At 42.7% G+C, this 21202-nt stretch overlaps 1 protein-coding gene across 16 annotated transcripts in view; it reads right to left on the bottom strand.

Moving 5' to 3' along the window:
• The window catches only part of PANK1 (pantothenate kinase 1), a 109622-nt gene that overhangs the window by 20131 nt on the left and 68289 nt on the right, over positions 1-21202 (bottom strand). For all 16 annotated transcript variants that reach the window (XM_082721905.1, XM_082721906.1, XM_082721909.1 and 13 more), the window contains one exon: positions 3005-3357. In XM_082721905.1, coding sequence (XP_082578031.1) covers positions 3005-3340 — 336 coding nt within the window. In that variant the 5' untranslated portion in view covers positions 3341-3357. The remainder of the gene's footprint in view (positions 1-3004; positions 3358-21202) is intronic.

Here is a 21202-nt window from a genome sequence, read left to right on the forward strand (position 1 = left end):
AGTCTTCTACATGGGGTCTAACAATGCTTGTCTCGCAGTTTATAGCGCTTTCTTATACATTCAAAATTGGATGATGACTAGCTGACATTATCTGCGGATTTAAGTATATTTACTACAAAGGAAAAGGATATAGTCATTAGATATAATAATTATGAACTATTCAGGGTCTGCTGAATATCTTTTAGTTAGCTCTAATTACTTAGGTTTTTAAAACACATGTCTGCAAAGCTATATTATATTAAAAACAGTGATTTTATATAATAACAATGACAGGACTTTATAATATATATTATATATAATATATATAATAATATATAATATAAATCATATATATATGCATGTATGTATATGATTTATATTATATATTATTATATATATTATTATATATATTATGTATATATGTATATATGTATATATATACATACATGCACTGCTTTATTTTGTCAGATTGCTTAATATTACAAGATTACAACCAGGTTTTATTTTTCTATTCTGGAAAAAGAGGGAAGAGCTTGGATTTAGCACACCTAAGGGTTTTAGCACTTACTGTTTCCTCTGCCTAAAACACCCTTCCTGGGATACTGGTCTGCTTTGTTTCATTACTTCTGGTTCCTGCTCCAATGTCACTTCACTGCACTAAAACTCTCCCAACCCTCCGGATCCTCCATGTCTTGCTCCCTCCTCCTTCATAACATGTATCAGGTATACAGATATGAGATATAGTGGTATATTCTGTACTTCCATATTCATTTGCTTAATTACTGACCATCTCCCCACACTAGAATATAAGCTCCTGGAGGGCAAGTGGCTTTGTTCGATTCGTAACAGTACTTGGCGCACAAAAGGAGCACATGAACACTTACTGGGTGAGTGAACAGAGGCTTAGGAAAGAGGATGAGACAACCATCCCCCACTGCCACACTTTGGAAGGATAAGAGCACATCACTTAGCGAACGGACTGACAGGCTACGGGAAGAGATCCGTTCTGTCTTGACTTTGGCTGAGACTGAACGTGGAAACAGAAGGCAGCCCTTTTCCTTTCTTTCACAGACGTGTGCCCCTAGTTGGCCAGGCTGTTGGGCAAATCCTCTGGACCTGCTCCCGGCTCCAGTCTATCCACTAGGCTCCAGCAGCCTGCCTGAAGAAGCAGAGGCTTCCTTATCTTGGTTATTATAAAATATGACCTTTCTCAGCTCAGAACCTTGAGAAACACACTTGCTCACAGCCAACATCCATTGAGTAACATTTTCCCAGAACGTCCGTTACCCCAAGGAGGAATGGAGGCATTGAGGATTGTTGCATAAATACCCCGGGGTCACCTGGGTTCTTCAGGTTCCCTAGTGGAGATGTCCAGATAGGGTGACCTGGAGAGTTCTCAGCACTACGGCTGGGTCGGCCTACTCTTCTGAGTCAGAATTGAGCTGACACCCCCGCTCTTATGAGGAGGAACTACTAGAGTCCCTTAATCCCTCCTTAGCTTTAGTTTCTTTATCCAGGAAGCACAAGAATGCTGTACTTCCTGGTCTCCAAAGGTGACCTGTGTTCTGATGTCCTAGAACTCCTCCCTCTTCTATTTTACTGCCACCTTTTTGCAGATGGTAATACACGGGCCCCAGAAGGGATCTGCCTCACCCAAAGTCATCTGGCTAGTAAAACACAGAGGTAACACTACAATTCAGGTTCAATGTTCTTCCAACTATGAACTCAAATTTAATTTTCATGCCCCTGGATCTCAGCCTTTTCAGTTTCAAAACTCTTTGGTCATTGGGCCCCTTTGGTGGGAAAAAGATGCCACAGACCACTCAGGCAGCATCAAATTCTACGGACAGGCTGGGAAAGGGGACCCAGAAGAAAAAGCCAAACCCTGCTTATCATCGGTCTCACCCAGGACACTGTGCTAGGACTCCACTGCCAGCTCTCCTGGAAACTACTTAGTTTGCTTCATTAACTTCTTCATTAATGATAAGACTTTACAGTAAGACTGGAGTACACTAGTTCCATGACAGAATGCATCAACTGGCACGCCAGGCTTTGAAAAAATGTATTTTACCACTTATCTCAGTAGATTTTCAACTTTCTGGCAAGACTCACCCCCAAATCTTCCAACCCTTTCTTCTCTAACACTCAGTTGGACCTAGTTAACCTTCTTTTCTCTTTATTTTCTGTATCTTTTATTTCACTTTTTTCTGATATTTATTCCCTGTGAATTGAGGCTGGACAGTAGAGAAATTATCTTGACTGTAGAGATGTGGAAACTGAACCACACAGCTGCTAAATGACTAAATAAAGAGAAACAGGAGCTATCTTACTCATCCATGTCCTCCACGTAGCCAGATCTGTGAAAAGTACACAAGCAGTGCAGAGCTGGTACGGACGGCCACGCAGAAGACAGCATTATTCTAAACACTTAAAACCATACTTCTAAAACCTTCCTCACTAATTAAGGAAGCCGCCTATGAATAATAACCAAATGTTTCCTTTTTGTTTGGAACAAAACTTCTGAAGTACAGTCACAAAACAAAAAAGACACTTAGAGCCAACAACAGGTAGGCAGCAGTCGTCATTTTTCATAGGATTTATAGGAAACCTCTCCGGAGGGGCTGACAGAACCAGAATGATGACTACGCTTTTCACAGCACTGTAGTAAAAACCAGCGGAAAACTCTTAAATACTCCAGAAAGGGACTGATACCATCTTATCTTTAGCATATCATGCAGCAGTAACTGTAACAAAAATGATGACGATAGCTAATATTCATGAGCATTTACTAAGTGCCAAGTACGTATTTCCTCATTTAATCCTGCATGGAACTCCCCTATAAGGTACGAACTATCCAGACACGGGAGGGAACTGAGGCACAGAGAGGGGACGTGAACCAGTCCGGAGCCCCAAGGCTCCAGTCTAGCTCTTCCACATGAGAAGCCATGATTATGGACACGGGAGAGGCTTCCTTTCCTTCTCTGAGAGGCCGTTTTGTTGTTTAAGGAGCACAGAGCTGCCCTACCATTCTGAAGTCCTTTTCGAACTTGAACGCCCCGCCTCCTGTGGCGCAGAGAGTGGTGTGAAGGCTGGAGAAGTTCTTCTCGCTGCCCATCTGGATGAACCTGTGCATTGCACAGCTGGGGAAGCGGATGAAATGCAGGTTCCCTTTGCGCCCACACATGGTCAGATTTTTCAGTTCTAGGTGGACGTCTCGGATCCCCGTCTTCCCGTAAGCTGTGTTAGAGGTCAGATACTTCCTGATGCTCTTCAGGTTCTCCACCTCCTCTTGTTCCTCTTCGGCTGTAATATCCTTTGGCTCAAAGTAGACCAATTTAACCAGTGTTCCACCGATATCCATGCCGAACCAGGGGAATGCTAGAAGACAGAAGGAGAGTACTATTGAATTCTATGCATTTAACAAGATGCTCAATTTCTGCATATCTGATCACGAAATGCAGTGGTGTCACATCTGGTATGTGCATTGAACATCCAATGCCCCTACCATCAACTCTATGTGCCTAAAAGAAGAAACAGGCAAGGAAGGAGACATTCCCCATTTACATGGCGCCCATGATTGTGCCCATTCTCTGTTCAGAGTCTGCCTCTGAGCCTGAGACGAAAAACAGGACTAGCCCCTAGGCCTGTCTCAATTCCCAGGGTTTCGCAGGGCTCAAGTGCCTTCCCAAGCTGAGTACAATTCCAGTTCTTAAAGATCTAGATCTGCATACTCCATGGTTCCCAAATGCTAACGATTTTATCAGTATCTCGGCCAAAGAAACAGCCATCTGTTCCAACACCGAGGGAAAGAAAAACTGGTTGTGCTAGGTGTACCACAGGGTGTGCTGGTCTCTAACCCACTTGGTGCACTCTTAGGGCACTTTTCAATGACAACTGTTACAGCATTCAATTTTTGCCTCCACAAGCTCATTCTGCAAGACATGAGTTCACTACTTTAACCTACAGAAGAGGCAGGAAGGAGGAAGTGAGTGGGTTACGAAAGATGATGACCCTACGGCGGCATAACTCTAAAGAGAACAGCTTCTGTCATAGCTCATTTCTTTCTTCATGAATCAGAGACACTCTCTTCACCTCAGAATGGCCTGCTAAGGAGTCCTCCACTCAGCTGTGGGCTAGAAATCACCTTTAGCATCCCGATTCATCTCCTCTACCACTTGTTCTGATTTAATTCAGGGCTGCAACCTGGGCATGAGTATTTTCTGAAAGTTCCCTAGTGGTTCCATTCTGCAGGCTTGGGAACTATTAAACCAGAAGAAACATGGCCTCTGACAGGCAAGACCAGCAATAAGCACGGTGCCCGACCAAGTCTCCAACATGAAGGTATACCTTTGGGGACAACAGTGTGCGCGTGTGTGTATGTGCGTGTACATTACATGTATATATATATGAATATATGTAGCAAATCTGCTTGAGATGCTTATCTATAACAGAATTAATTTCCATCATAATAATTTTTTGTTATTAAAAGAACAGGCTGAGCTCCCTGAACCCCGACTTCATTTAGAGGCGACTTAGAAAGTTAATACTGTGCTGTCAGATGCTCTGCGATGAGCACAGAGCAAACCCAAATGAGACTGCAAAATCCGGGGTCTCCCTTTTCATTTCCCTCAGCAGACGCCATGGACAAAATGTGAAACTGGAATATTAAAGCTGAGTTTAAAGATATAGGGAGCTCAAATGGCTTCTTTTTTTTTTTTTTTAAAGATTTTATTTATTTATTTGTCAGAGAGAAAGCGAGCGAGATCGAGCACAACAGGCAGACAGAGTGGAAGGCAGAGTTAGAGGGAGGAGCAGGGAGCAAGGAGCCTGATGTGGGACTCGATCCCAGGACGCTGGGATCATGACCTGAGCCGAAGGCAGCTGCTTAACCAACTGAGCCACCCAGGCGTCCCAGCTCAAATGACTTCTTTCAGGAGTTTACATCCATCCGATGTAAACATCCATCCGAGCCCTACTCAAGTTGTGTATTGTCCAACACAGAGAATATGGCCAGGAACATGAGGGAGACTTCGGGCAGTTCTTTTTTCTTAGCCCTCTTCATCAGTCAGGTGGGGAGGGTCCGGGGAGAGGTACATAGTAAGAAGCCATCCCTGTACATGCAGTGTTTCTCTCCAGTGCTTCCCTACGGTCATCTGAGCTATAATCCAAGCCAGCAGCTCCACCCTTGGAAGCAGTATTTCTTAACAAGTGTAGCTAAAACCCCAAACTCCCCAAAAGATTAAGAGCAGCAGATTCTATGGACAAGACCAAGGTTGCCAATGTCCTACTATAATTGCGGAAGTTTGCGAAGCAAATCCCACAGTGCAGGTTGGTGAGCTTGCTTGTCCTAGCAGGAGATATAGAAAAATGGAAGCAGTTTTAGGTCAAACCTAAAATCCGGATTCACAACTGCTTCCAATAAATAGCAGTCAGTAACCAGCTCACTGTCACTCCCTCCACCTCTCTGGGTCTCAAGTCCCTTAATGTGAAAGAAATGAATTGCAGCAGAATGGTCTCCAGTTCTCTCCCTACTCTAAACTTCCTATGGATTCTTTCAGAAATATATATATATATATATATATATATATATATATATATATATGATTTATATATGTATATAAATTACAACTACCCCCAATCCTGTAGGCTGGCCAGAACCCCCGTTTTAATCTCTAGTGAAATACTTTATTGGCATGTCAACAGGTGCCTGGGCTATGCAATCAGTGTTGCAGGTATAATCCATTCTTACCATCCTAAGAAAGACACCTACTATTGGACAGGATGGGGGAAGTTTCTGGAATATTGCTAGGCTAATCATCTGGAAGAACTCTGGCAGCACCTATTAAAATCAAAAGTACACATACATTTTTAACCCAGCTAATCCCTCTCCTGGACCATACTTAAAAAGCACTAGTATTGGGGCGCCTGGGTGGCTCAGTGGGTTAAGCCGCTGCCTTCGGCTCAGGTCATGATCTCAGCGTCCTGGGATCGAGCCCCGCATCGGGCTCTCTGCTCCACAGGGAGCCTGCTTCCCTTTCTCTCTTCCTCTGCCTGCCTCTCTGCCTACTTGTGATCTCTGTCTGTCAAATAAATAAATAAAATCTTTAAAAAAAAAAAGCACTAGTATTTGAGGATAAGTATAAGAATGTTCATTGCATATGACCCAGCAATTGCACTACTGGTATTTATCCACAGGATACAAACACAGTGATTCGAATGACCACATGCGCCCCAATGTTTATCGCAGCAATGACAGCCAAAGTATGGAATGAGCCCAGATGTCCACCGACAGATGAATGGAACTACAGGGTATTAAGGTAAGCAAAATCAGTCAGTCAGAGAAAGACAAATACCAGGATCTCACTCATACGTGGAACTTAAGAAACGAAACAGATGAACGCAGGGGAAGGGAAGGAAAAATAAAATAAGACAAAAACAGAGAGGGAGGCAAACCACAAGAGACTCTTAACTCTAGGAAACAAACTGAGGGCTGCTGGAAGGGTGGTGCGTGGGGGGTGGGAAAACGGGATGACGGGCATTAAGGTGGGCACTTGATATAAGGAGCACTGGGTGTTAGAGGCAACTGATGGATCACTAAAGTCTACCCCTGGAACTAATAATACACCATAGGTTAACTAAACTGATTTTTAAATTTAAAAAGGGTGGGGGGAGAATGTTCACTGCAGTACCCTTTACAGCGGCCAAATTTAAAAAGAACAAAAACAGGGGCACCTGTGCTTGCTTCGGCAGCACATATACCAAAACAGGCACACCTGGCTGGCTTAGTCAGAAGAGCATGTGACTCTTGATTCATGCGTTTCAGCCCTACACTCGGGGTAGAGATTACTTACATGAATAAAAACTTCAAAAAGAAAAAAAAAACATAAAAACAAAAACCTGAAAACAAAGTGAACAGGAAAACTGTTCAACAAAGTTTATTATTTCCAAACCACGGACTATTGGACAGCTGTTGAAAAGAATGAATGAGATCTATACCAGCTGCCGGCTATTCCTAAGCTTCTGTTACTGAGAGAATTAAAAGATGCCCAGAAGTACAAATCATTTATTTACCCTGTGTGGTTTGGGGGGAGGGGGAGGATGGCTGGAAGGCAGGAAAATAGGTGGAAGGGAGACCCCTATATCTAAGATGATATGAGCCTTCTGAAAGATAGAGAAAGCTCTCCTCCCTCTAGGCTATTAATATCTTTAGCAGGGGCGCAGGATGGGCTGGCTGTATGGGTGGAGGCTCTAGAGAGATTAGGGGAGGGGACGAAGAAAATTCTACACTCAGATCATTCAGTACATGCAGAAGTAAAAAAGAAAGAAAGAAGAAAAGTTCAGTGACAATGGAAAACAGGAGACGTCCCAGCACAGAATCGACAGAACAAGCTGTGTGAAACCCAGGAAATAATCTAATTCTGTAGTTGAAACCCAGTATTCACTCAGTCACAGCTGTCACCAGACCTCGGAAATGAAGAGTCCCTTCACGGCTTTTTATTTGGTTGGCTATTGGTTAAGTACAAGCAACTGCAAAGAGGTCTCACTTTTAAAAACGTGAGAGGGGACACCTAAACATTTTGTTAAGTTATTTAGAATCCTGCTGTCTTTCCTGCTTCCCCTCCTGCTCATTTCAAAGCTTTTGTTGGCAACCCAACAAAACAGTGGGAAAATGCGTAGAGTTCTGAAAATTCAGTTATATTAGCAGTTTTGCTTAAGGTAAAAGGGAATAAAGACTGGAACACTGCATTAGTTTAAATTGCAATAGAAACGGCTTTCACTTACCTGTGTTCACTTCTTACCTTCATGAAAAAAAAATGCTCTTCTATTCCCATGTCAATGCTTTTATAGAAACTGTCAGATTTCTGAATGCACAGTTTTATTCATCTCCCTGATACTAAGAGCTACCTAAATCTTACACTTTCCAACCATAAGCCCTGGATGGAGATAAAAGACAAGGGGAAGGAAGAACATCCCAGTGCAGCTATCATCCATAACTCGTGTGTTCTTTAATCCAGAATATCCAAATGCTTTGATAAATTCAGCTGAACCACTGATAAGAGTCTGTTCTGTGTTTGCCGGGAGTGATGCTGGTTCTAGATACAGAATGTCTGCATTCACCCTCTACTCCTTCCATCACATGTCATTTTAAAAGAATTTCTAGAATATTCATCAAAGATGTTCAGCAGAAGACATGGCTTAAAGGGTCCAAGAAGACTTTGACAACTGATTTACTCATTCTAGATGGTTCCTACCATAGTGAGTTGTGCATAAACAAGAAGCCAACATTCATCAAACAAGGTGCTACAGATAAGCAGTGGACTTTCCCTTCCCTCAGCATATTATAAAGAATCATCATAATAGTAAAGAATAAAAGGGATAAAAGAAGAAGATAAAAGAAGAAGAATAAAAGAATAAAAGAAATTCTTGCATGGGTGCACCGGGAAACATACACAAAGATGTTCACTGCAGCAATTTTTAGCAATGAAAAGCTGGTAACACTGTAGACATCCATCAGTACGTAAATGAAATGTAATATACTTATATGATGGAATACTATATAGCTATGAGAAGCAACTAGATTAGTATGAGTCAAGACAGAGCCCAAAAACAATGCTGAAGGAACACTGCTTTAATGGTGAGCCCATGACATATAGATCGTCACTCCCAGGCCAGAACATTTCATTAGAGACATAAGACCCTCCAGCGCTTTCCCACTGTGCAGGAAGCATTTCACATGTTGGCTGATCTATCAGCTTAGGTCCTGGAGTGAAGACAGAGCGGGTCTTCAATGCACATACAGCATGAGCACGAAATGAACCTTTGTTCTTTAAACCACCAGACTTGGGTATTGCCTGTTACTGCAATGGACCCTGACCTGACTGCTACTTGAAATGGAGTGACTTCAACAGCAACAAAGGAGTTCAGCCAGCAGAGAGGGAGGAAATGGATTTTGGAGGCTGGCAAAACATTTGATAAAACCATCATGTATGATAACTTGAAAGGCAGATAATATACTTGAAGAATTAGTAGATATTGTGGAAGAGATTGAAAGTCAAATGTTAATAGCATATGTTGGCTACTATTGGCTGCATTTTATTTTTTAAAATTTTATTTATTTATTTTTGTAAAAGTAGGCTCCACACTTGCCTTGGGGCTTGAACTCACAATCCTGAGATCAAGGGCTGTGTGAGCTACTGAGCAACTGCATCCCTGTTGGCTGCATTTTTAAAAGGTGCGCCCAGAAACAAGCTGAGGGTTGCTGGAGGGGAGGACGGTCCGGGGGATGGGGTAACTAGGTGATAGGCATTAAGGAGGGCATGTGATGAATGAGCACTGGGTGTTACATACAACTGATGAATCACTGACCTCTACCTCTGAAATTAACAATACACGCTATGTTAATTAATTGAATTTAAGTTAAAAAAATAAAAAAGGAATTTACCATTAAAAAAAAAAACGTGCACTCAGAAAGTACTGGCTGGTTTACAAACAAAAAGAGGGAATAGGGTCCATCAAGTTAGAGTTGGAGAGTTGGAGAGTTGGAAAAAGCAGCTGCTTCTCTTCTCCAACAGATAAGCAATGAAATCCAGAGACTAGAAAGGCTCTGCATAAGAGAGGACAATTAGCACTTAGCTGTGGGGTGAGGTTCAAAGGAAGAGAATAGGCTCTCACACTCTTAACACTGTGAGAGGGTTACAACATCTCCAAGCAAAGGTGCAGTTAAGATCATGGGTTCTTGGGGCACCTGGGTGGCTCAGTGGGTTAAAGCCTCTGCCTTCACCCCAGGTCATGATCCCAGGGTCATGGGATCCAGCCCTGCATTGGGCTCTCTGCTCAGCGGGGAGCTTGTTTCCTCCTCTCTCTCTGCCTGCCTCTCTGCCTGCTTGTGATCTCTGTCTGTCAAATAAATAAATAAAATCTTAAAAAAAAAAAAAAATCATGGGCTCTTAGTTAATTCTTTCAATTAGAATACCTCAGGGGAAAAGAGACCAGAGGTGTGGCTTCCCACCAAAGGCTGACAGGTTCAAAGTATCATCAATTAAATCAATAAAGAAATGCTGGAAGCAAAACTACAAAGGCATCCAGGGAACGTAAGTATGCCAAGGACTGAGGCCTTGGCATATGGAAATAAACTAGAGTTAAATAGATAGGAAACTTACTTCCTTTTGAAAAGAGTTTTATTGCCAGAGAATGCCTGAGCCCCCAAACCTCTGAAGTCAGCTGAGAAAGCGGCTCAGCTCCCACAAAGGGCATATTCTTCGGTCTTGCCTTAGTTGTGATTCAGGAAGTTATTGGAAAAAGCCGAGGCTTGAAGAGACCAATGGACTGGGGAGCCGCTTTCCGAGAGAACGATCAAGACCCAAAGAAACATCCTCCACCTACAAGTCAAGGAGCCCAGACGGATTTCAGAACTGCTTCAGCATTTCTGCTAAAGAGGACAGATATCCAGAGTTGAGGTCAATACCACTTTGTATCACCCCCAGCCCCCAATTTGGATCCCCCTGCCCATCATCTGGATGCCATGATTGGGGGACGCTTCGGGGCTATCTACTTTGGGACGGGAATGCCTGTATTTCGCCTGCAAGGCAATTATCTGGTAATCCGAAAAGTAAATTGTGGTGGTCACTAGTGCTGCTGCCCAAATATTTCTGCTTCTTTTCCTGCCAGGCCCATGGGGTCAGACTGCATCTCCTGGCCATTTTATAATTGAGCTGGGCAACGTGCCTACTCTAGTCGGTGAGTTGTGCTTGGGCGAGTGTCTGTCACCTGCAGGCAAGAGCACTCACAGCCGTGGTGAGACCCTTCAGAACGCCTTCCCTATAACCAGGACCAGTCAAGCCCGAGATAATGACAGTTGCCTCATCTGGGTCAGAGTGAGGATGAGCCAGAATGGAGCCCCCAGCCACCCCCTTGATGGGCTTATAGTGTGAATGAGAAATAAATCTTTGTTGTTCTAAGGAACTGAGACTTGAGGGTTGTCACACAGATGATTCATTTATCCTCACTAATATGTCCTCCATCAAAATCTGGCTATTGGGCACCTGGATGGGGCTCAGTCATTAAGCGTCTGCCTTTTGCTCAGGTCCTAATCCCAGGATCCTGGGACTGAATCCCGCCTAGGGCTCCCTGCTCAATGGGAAGCCTGTTTCTCTCTCCCTCTGCCCCTCCCCCTCCCCCTACTCATGCTCATCCTCTCTTTCTCTCTCAAAAATAAATAAGTAAAATATTTGACAGAGAGAGACACAGCGAGAAAGGGAACACAAGCAGGGGGAGTGGGAGTGGGAGAGGGAGAAGCAGGCTTCCCGCTGAGCAGGGAGCCTGATGCAGGGCTCGATCCCAGGATCCTGGGATCATGACCTGAGCCAAAGGCAGACACTTAATGACTGAGCCACCCAGGCACCCCAAATAAGTAAAATCTTAAAAAAAAAAAAAAAACAAAACATCTGGCTTATTTCCCTGGAACCCTCCCTCTCCTGCAGAACCAGACCCAGGGACTGTCAGTCTCAATGATAAACATGTGGTTGTTGAGCGTTAATAAAAAGGTATGTAGAATAAAAAAAAAAAAAGGTATATAGGTCCTGTTGCATTTATTTCTGTCTAAAAATTTCTCCATGGGGCACCTGGGTGGCTCGGTGGGTTAAGCCTCTGCCTTTGGCTCAGGTCATGACCTCAGGGTCCTGGGATCAAGCCCCACATCCGGCTCTCTGCTCGGCGGGGAGCCTGCTTCCCTCTCTCTCTCTCTGCCTGCCTCTCTTCCTACTTGTGATCTCTCTCTCTCTGTGTCAAATGAATAAATAACATCTTAAATAAATAAATAAATAAATAAATAAATAAATTTCTCCAAACACAAACCAGGATTGGCAATCTGGTAGTAATTTAAAACCTGTATTCCAAATCTGTATTCCAAATACTGTGGCAAAGATATTTAGAAGTCTTATTGGTAGTCGGTGGCTTTAAACAAAGCCTGTTTCTTAAAGACCTTTTTGGAACACTGGAATAGTCTCTGAGAGGCACCCATGCTTCCCGCAGTAAATTTCAAGGGTTACACAGTGAACTCCAAGGAACATCAATGAGCAAAGACCAAACAAACAAACAAAAAACCCCAACAAGCACAACGCAGAAAAAGTTTCCTACCAGTCAAAGGAACAATTTTAAGGGCCAAGGGAGCCTGACCTCCTCTTGAACAACAGGCCAGAGCTTTAAGGTATTCCCAGTGAGGCAAAGTTCACTAATCCACCAATATTTTTTTCTGTGTGGAAGGTTAGCACCTCTGGGCACAGGTCTGACTCAGCAACCAGTCGCTGTCCTGCACAGTTTAATACATTTCTCTAGGTTCCACCAAGTTGGAATTTGGTGAACTAATTGTGAATAGGGAACGGTGTGACTGAATTTCTTTCCCCACTACTTGAGAATAGATTTTTTTAAACATTTTATTTATTTATTTGAGAGACTGTGCAAGTGGAAGGGTTGGGGCACATGAGAAGAGGGAAAAGCAGACTCTGTTTGGCATGGAGCCAAACTTAGGGCTCCATCTCAGGACCCTGAGCCGATATCAAGAGTCAGACACTTAATGGACTGAGCCACCCAGAAGCCCTACAAATAGATCTGTTGAGCTAACTAACGGGTAGAAAAGGTATTTTAGGTTTGGATAAGCAACAGGGGAAAATGGGACTTTTAAAGCACTGATATTTGGGGGGCCGTGGGTGGCTCAGTTGGTTAAGTCTGCATTCAGCTCTGTTCATGATCCTGGGGTCCTGGGATCAAGTCCCAAGTTGGGCTCCTCACTGAGCGGGGAGCCTGCTTCTTCCTCTGACCTTCCTCCTGCTCGTGCATGCGCGCTCTCTCTCTCTCAAATAAATAAATAAAATCTTAAAAAAAAAATAAAGCACTGATATTTTTATGCTACATGAATACTAATTATGTTCAAGTTGCCTAAGGACCTCTACACGTTTAAAAAAAAAAAACTTAGTTAACTTAGATTCGAGGGTGTTAACAGAACTGAATTTCTTAAAAAATTAGTTCTCTGAGGCCAAGCTTCCTCTTCACCATATCTAAATTTAGCTGGTAGTATAATGTAGTCTTTGCTAATATATTCACAGAAACATTTAACTTTAGGAGGTGAAAGGGACCTTAGGTCGAGTCCAACATCCTATTTGCAGATAAGGAAATTATGGCTCAGAAAGATCAAGGATTATCCAAGGTCAGTCCCAGTAGTTTGGACCCATTTTCAGTTTCATGAGCCAGTAAGCTCCCCATTTTGCAAGACTCGCCTGAGTTGAGCAGCTTGTCACTTGCAGTGACAGCACGCAGACAGACAGGATGGTCGTGGGCAAGCTCCTTCCTTGAGCCACTGACTAAGCCGTAAGTTGGAAGTGGGCTCACCGATCACCAAGGTTGTGTCCACTTCTCACATCCCATCATCCTCAACACACACACACACACACACACACACACACACACACACAAAGAGTCCTCCAAAACCATAGTTTTTTAACTGTGTAAAACAAGAGCTAAAAACCTAACAGCTATTTAAGGACTTTGAAGAAAGTGGTAAATGTAAAATTTAATAAAAGGGTTTCGGTAACACTGTAGAAGGAACCCATAATTATCGCACACAGAGCAATCGGCTAAACATGAAATATTCTATGCGAAGAAACCTGAGTCATGCTCTCTTTCAAATGCACGCACACCAGGTTCCCTTCGTTTGAATTTTAGTCACATGGCAATCCCCAGCTGTCAACGGGAAAAACACCTAAGCACTTACATAGCACTTGGTGGGAATAGAAGCATGGGCTTTTTGGAAATACCTATTAAAAAAGCTCCAGATTCTGCCTATATTCTTTAATATATCAGTTCCACTGTACCCTAAAGAAATAATAATTATGCATGTATTCAAAAATTTATCTTTAAAAGGCCACTTAACTTCCACTACTGAGAGAAAATTAATTATTGTCTAAACATACAGAATGGGTTAAATAAACTAAGTAAAACGATTACCCATTAATATAAAGGGACAAATCACCACCATTAAAATAATTTTGTAGGAAGGCATTTAATGATGTGAAAAAAATGTTCATTATATGTTGTTAGGTGAAAAGGGAAGGTGATGCAGTGTTACAGTGTACAAGATTATAATTTTGTATAAAAATCAAATAGCAATTCGTACACAGACAAGACTAGAGACTTCAGGTGGAAATGTTAACAGCTTTTATCTCTGGGTCATGGATTAGGGTAATTTTTTTCTCCTGGCTTTTCTGATGATGCCTTTTTTTTTTTTTTTTAAGATTTTATTTATTTATTTGACAGAGGGAGATCACAAGTAGGCAGAGAGGCAGGCAGAGAGGCAGGCATAGAGAGAAGGGGAAGCAAGCTCCCTGCTGAGCAGAGAGCCCGATGCGGGACTCGATTCCAGGACCCTGAGATCATGACCTGAGCCGAAGGCATCGGCTTAACCCACTGAGCCACCCAGGTGCCCCTGATGATGCTTTTCAATTGCTTATAATAACCTAATCTTAATAATGCATTTAATTTAATCTTAATAATAAAAGTCATTTTATTTATTTATTTATGGATAAAGATTTTATTTGTTTGTTTGAGAGAGAGAGCATGAGCAGGGGGCAGGGGGAGAAGGGTTGGGAGAAAGGGCAAGAAGCAGAGACTCTCCACTGAGCAGGGAGCTGGACACAGGGCTCAATCCCAGGACCCTGAGATCATGACCTGAGCTGGTCAGACACCTAACTGACTGGGCCACCCAGATGCCCAATAATCAGAGTTATTTTAGAATTCTGAATCACAAACTTCACTTCACGATGCAAAAGAAAAAGAAATTATTTTCCTTTTGTTTCAGGGAGCTGACAGCAGATCTGTGGTCCTGCCCCCAGGAACCCATGTGCCTGCATTCCCCAGCCCCACAGCCCTTTCTCTGCTCAGGACATACTCTCCCTGGAGCAAGCCTCTTAATAAAATCCACTAGGCACAAGCTATCAGTGACCAGGAACACCAGGCCCCCCAAGAACAAAGCTGTTTCATCAGTTACACCCTTGACAGTGGAAATTTAAGGTAGGAGGAGTCCTGATTTACCTGCCTGCACTACCGTCAGAGCAAAACCTATAGGTTAAACCTGGCCACTGTAAACACACTTGATGGCAGAGATATGTTTGCTGGAAAGGATCACCGTGGGAAAGGCCACATATCCCTGTGTGACAATAACCCTCCTGCCACTGGCATAGCCTCCAATTCCCATCAACTTTAGCTGATTGAAAAAAAAAAAAAAGCCTGATCATATTCTCATATACAAGAGTGAAAAAGAGAATAGCAAAGATTCCTTTCAGAACGTCTGAGGCCAGCAGAAGCATCATCCCATCAGACACCAGAAGTAAGGCCGGGATTTCACCAACTCTGCTCTGCTACACACAACACACTCAGTGCCTAGGACCTGCCTCCTTTTTGGGCACTCATGAAAAAATTATAATTTCTTTAAAAATCAGAAGAAAACACACAAATTTTCAAGGCAAAAAAAATGTTGTAATATGTCATATTAACACAATTGTCTTTATACCAAGAGTTAAAGACTTTTAACTTTGAATTTCATATGGAGGAAGAAGCACATGAAAACCAACTGCTCCTTGGAGAGGGGGGGGGGTTCACGGAAGTTAGCCCCAGTTTACATTCTGCACCACATCCAGTCACAGGTTAGAACTGACAAGATGCCAGACCAGAGTCTGCTTTGCATCTGCAATTTGAACTGGGGAACTGGTTTGTTTATAATATTATTTCCTTAAAGCAACTTCAATTCTACTAGTTAGTGCAACTAAATTTAAAGTCAAAATTTTAATGACATTTATTTTTTAAAAAGGACAGGCTATATTCAGCCACATGCTTTCTCAACTGTGCCTCATTATTAAAAACTGCCAAAGGCATGTGTTAAAAATATGGACTCCCAGGCCACAGCCTGGAGACTGGGATGAAGCAGGACTGGAGAAAATCCTTCGCAGTGGGGTGGGGTTAGTAATTCTCACCGGTCAAGTTCAAAACCACTGTTCTAGCTGAAACGAAATGAATGCTGTAAGAAGCCAGACCACAACTGAAAAGTGAGAAATCAGAATTTGAACGGGTTACTCTTGCTTTTAACTGGGAGGGAGCTCTGAAGCTGGTGTGGTGCCTACACCGATTTGGCAGACGCTCCCATTCCCCAAAGGGACCTGAACACATCTAATTGCTCTTTAATGAAATTACTATTGGGCAATTTATACCATGAGGCCCGCAGGTGATTTTAAAATTTTAAATACAGCTTTTGAATTTCCAGGTATCATCCACCCACGACTAAACCCATTGTCATGGGTTTAGAAACGTTTCACATGTGATTAAGTGTTGTCAGTGTGCTCCTCTCTCCCAGTGACTCCCAGGTTAAAGGTGACCATGCCCTCCTCCATAAAGAAGGCAGCTCACGACACAATACTAGTGCATTCGGGGCAGGCAGGCAGATGTTCTTTGATTCGCAACCCATGGGGCCGACCTTGACACAGACCACATGAAATATGAACAACAAACAGAAAGACCAACATAAAAGCTGTGTTACTTTTTTTTTTTTTTAGGTTAAGATTTGAGAGAAAGAGAGAAAAAAGAACACCATTCTGGTGTTACCCATAAATGTATTCTTATCTTGAACCCGGGCCAGGAGGAAGCAGGGGCAAAATGAAGCTACAGATAAGGGAATCCAAAATGTCAAACCCATGAGGTGAAAGAAATTTTTCCTTGAGCGTCCTTCTCAAGAACCTGAGCAACTCAATGAGGTGCGGTTTCTTTCCCAAGGGCCTGGAGCCTCTCCCTGCCACCCCTACAAGAGAAAATCAGAACAGGAGGAGGGATGTCGCTCTAGTGACCACAGAGCTCATTCTGTTTCTATCATCCCCACAGCCAAGCCCTGGATTTCTATCCTAGGTCCTGAGGAGGAGACATGATAGGCAGTGAAACAGGAAATGAAAACTGTCTCCCAGCGCTCAGTAACACTGTCAAGCCAAGGAAAGGGGTGCGGGGGAGGGGGACAGATACAGACAGTTAAGGACATTGACCCTATTTCTCACCAAGAAGTTAGTTGTCAGTCCTGCCCCCACAGAGGCAAGAGAAGGTGAGTATCAACCTTCCATGTAGTCCTCGGCTTTCATAACACCACTTTCATCATCAGAAATACAGTCCCTTGGACTAAAAAGAAAATCCTACAGACATGTGCTGAGGCACAAGAGTACAGTGGGCCTGTGTGATTCTCTCCAGTGTGATCACTGCAGCACCCAGAACGAAACAGCGCGTCCACCTAGGGACGGCTCTTCCTGCTACCTAATGCCCTGCGCTGAAGCTCAAGACGGCAATCTCATTATCTGCTTAAACAAATCCCAGTTTAAACCACCGAGAGGTTTAGCTTTCTGTCTTGATAAGCCACCAGAGCATACATACTTACTCCAGGGATGCTACCGACCATTTAATACGAGGCAGTGGTTACCTGGAGGCTTCCAGGAGAACTGCGGTGCTAGGTGGCCCCACTGGGTGGAAAAACAGGTCTACCAGTAATGGGCTTTGCTCATGCACTTTAGCTTGACTGTGAAAGTCTGGCATATCTTTGAAGTCGAGCTGAGTGAAGACTGAGGAAGACGTGCCAACCGTTCACACGGCATTGCAAGCTGAACGAAAGAGATCACAAGACCCTCTTCAAATAATCTGGGAGCAAGTACGCACTGAGGGAGCCACCGATTCATGAATGTGTATTTATGACAGTGAGAGGCACTGCGGCACAGAGTCGGGATATGGCCATGAACCCGCCCCCTCAGCACTTACATTCGGGTCTGCAAGGACTGACCATTGATGAAGAACAATCAGGAGAGAGTGAAAACTCTGCTGTGAGTGAAATCCACACTGTCCTAGGACCAGACATCATTTAAAACGATCCTTTAGTATTTATGAATGGCAGCTCCAAGCAGGGTTCCCTCTTAGGCACAATAATCATCAAAAAGATAAGCTTGAGACTACCTCACCATACAAGAACCTTATCATTAAACTTGAGATGATACTCAAACCTACAGAAATGTTTAAAACCACAGGATGTGAGTGTTGGAGGGACATCAGAGCTCTTTGAGGGACATGCACATTAAAATCACAATGAGATACCACTTCGAACCCACTGGAGCAGCTATAATTTAAAAAATGGAAAACACCAAGTGCTGGTGAGGATTTGGAGAAACGAGCCCTCACACACTGTTGGTGGGGATATAAAATAGTGCAGTCACTTTGGAAAACAGCCTGACAGTTCTGCAGGAGGTTAAACGTAAGCTAATATATGATTTAGCAAGTCCGCTCTCAGGTACACCCAAGAGAGATGGAAACATGTCCACAGAAAAAGTTGCATGTGAGTGTTCATAGCAGCATTACTCATAATAGCCAGAAAGTGGAACAACCCAAATGTCCCCAGCTGATGAAAGGATCAATAACCTATGTTATCTCCATGCAGCGAAGTACTATTAGGCAATAAAATGGAATGAAGTACTAATATGCATTGAGACATAGACAAATGTTGAAATCGCCATGCTAAGTGAAAGGAACCAATCACAAGAGACCACCTAGTATATTACTCCAATATGTGACATCTGTAAGAGGCAGAAAAATTAGTGGCTGCCTGACCTTGGGAGTTGTGGGGGCAAAAAGGAGTGACTGCCAATAAGTTTTCCAGGGTGGGGAGCGATGGAGTGTTCTAAAATTGACCGTGGTAATGGTTGTACTCTGTGAATACGCTACAAAACACCTAACTGTGCACTTTAAATGGGTGAACTGCATGTGAATTATATCTTTTTTTGTTTTTTTAAAGATTTTATTTATTTGTCAGGGAGAGAGGGAGAGAGCACAGGCAGGGAGAGTGGAATGCAGAGGGAGAGGGAGAAGCAGACTTCCTGCTGAGCAAGGAGCCGGATGTAAGACTCGATCCCAGGACCTTGGGATCATGAACTCAGCCTAAGGCATACGCCTAACTAACCAAGCCACCCAGGCATCCCTGAATTATATCTTAATAAAGCAGATCTTATGCATAAATGAAACTCTGGTCTAATCCCTTCATTTCACAGGTGACTTTTAAAACATAAATGCCAAACTGGGGTGCCTGGGTGATTCAGCCAGTTAAACACCTGCCTTTGGCTCAGGTCATGATCCTGGGGTCCCGAGATCAAGCCCTGCATCCAGCTCCCTGATCGAAGAGAAGTCTGCTCCTCCCTCTCTCTCTGCTCCTCCCTCCCTGCTTGTACATGTGCTCTTTCTCTCCCTTGCTGTCTCAAATAAATATATAAATAAATAAAATCTTTTAAAAAAATAAATTAAAATAAATGCCAAATTATAATTGCTTTTGAAGAAAATTTAAAATGCACGACCAACTTTCCCATATTTTTAAAGAAAATAAATAGTAAAAAATTTTAGCTCTTCCTGATGACTGATAGACATATGAAAATCAATTTTTGTGTCCACTATAGACTGATGCCCTCAGGAACCACAAGAACCTGTGCTTCTCAGGCTGCTATGACCTGAGTATTCTTTGTCTTTATTATAGCTTTCTCTGTCTTGCTTTTGGGCTAATGCTGTTAATTTCTTGCTGCTATCAATGTTACTACAGTGATTCTATCCCAAACACACTGTATATGAATGTGGAGAAACAAAATCAAGTCTGTTAAAAACTGTGCCTTTGGTAGGAGTAAATGGACTTAGAGCACAGGAAGTACTCTGAATGCAAAATGCAAAAGCATCTCCAATTTTATCTACTTTCCAACACTGATTTGGGTGGCTGGCTTCCTTCCAGGTTCTCAGACGCCTTCTGGCTTATCGCTGGCATGTTTCCAGAAGTGACAATCACTGTCATTAGTAATAAATGTATTCTTTTACTCTAACAATTTTTATCAAAGGCACAGCTAAATGTAATATGTAGTTGGAAAAAGAGGTTTCAACTCTAAAACTATAAATATGAGTATTGAAAATATTTTTCTGGTGCCATTTAGTTTGGGGACAGAGTGCCCTTCTTCATCCTTAAGATGAGATTTTTCTAACGACTTAGCACTGGAAATTTATTATATCTGAACTCTAGACCTCACATATGAAAGAGATAAAAGCAACATCTTTATATTGGTTAACTTTACATAACACATATTTAATGTAAAGTTCATCTATGAGAACAACGCTGTTTTGATGAATATGAAGGTTGGACAGTTATCACTTATAGATGATAGCGGTACTCTTATAAACTTCAGCATCCAATTTATTTTTGTTCTACGTTGGGACTACACAATATGGAGAAAAGTTTGACTCAGAGAGAGTAAGTGCAAATCCTCACTGTTTTTTGAACAATTTTCCTTGCAATCCGGGGATTTCTGTTATCAAAACTGATTCAGGGGGCACCTGGGTGGCTCAGTGGGTTAAGCCGCTGCCTTCGGTTCAGGTCATGATTTCAGGGTCCTGGGATCGAGTCCCGCATCGGGCCTCTGCTCAGCAGGGAGCCTGCTTCCCTCTCTCTCTGCTTGCCTCTCTGTCTACTGTGATCTCCCTCTGTCAAATAAATAAATAAAATCTTAAAAAAAAAAACAAAACTGATTCAGTAACTGGGAAAGATCTCCTGAAAATGTTTCACAAATAGCTGAACACTGAAAAAAACTAACAACTCCTCAGCTTGCATGTAATAAACACAAAAATCAGATGAAAGCATCTAAACCTTATAGTAAGTGCTATAACTTTAAACTGGACAGGTTATTCATTTACCTGTTGTATAACTGACCTATGCCAGAGTGAGAGCATTTGCCAAGCAAAAACTAAGTCTTGCCTAAGATTTGAGTGTGGTCTACTTTACTAAAGTGGTATATTAGCCTGTGCAATTTTATGCAATTTTATATGGACATTTGCACACAGGCCAAATTTTTTAAAAGACTTCAGAGCCACCAACTGGCCAATCAATGGTCTGTTTGTAAGAATTCAGGAGAAGCTAATTCCAAGGTCTACAAATAAATGGGTTAACCCAGCAGCAACTCTGTACCAACTAACATTAAGTGCTTTCTACATGGCAGGTTCTGTGCTAGGAGCTTTATGTACAATATCTGATTTAATTCTCACAACCCAATGTGGTAGGCCTTCTTATTATGCCCACTTTACAGATGACAGAACTGAAGATGAGAAGTGAAGGAACTCACCCAAACATTACTTAGGTGGT

This window comes from Mustela nivalis (genome assembly GCF_964662115.1).
Source record: "Mustela nivalis genome assembly, chromosome: 2".
In the NCBI taxonomy this organism is placed as follows: Eukaryota; Metazoa; Chordata; class Mammalia; order Carnivora; family Mustelidae; genus Mustela; species Mustela nivalis.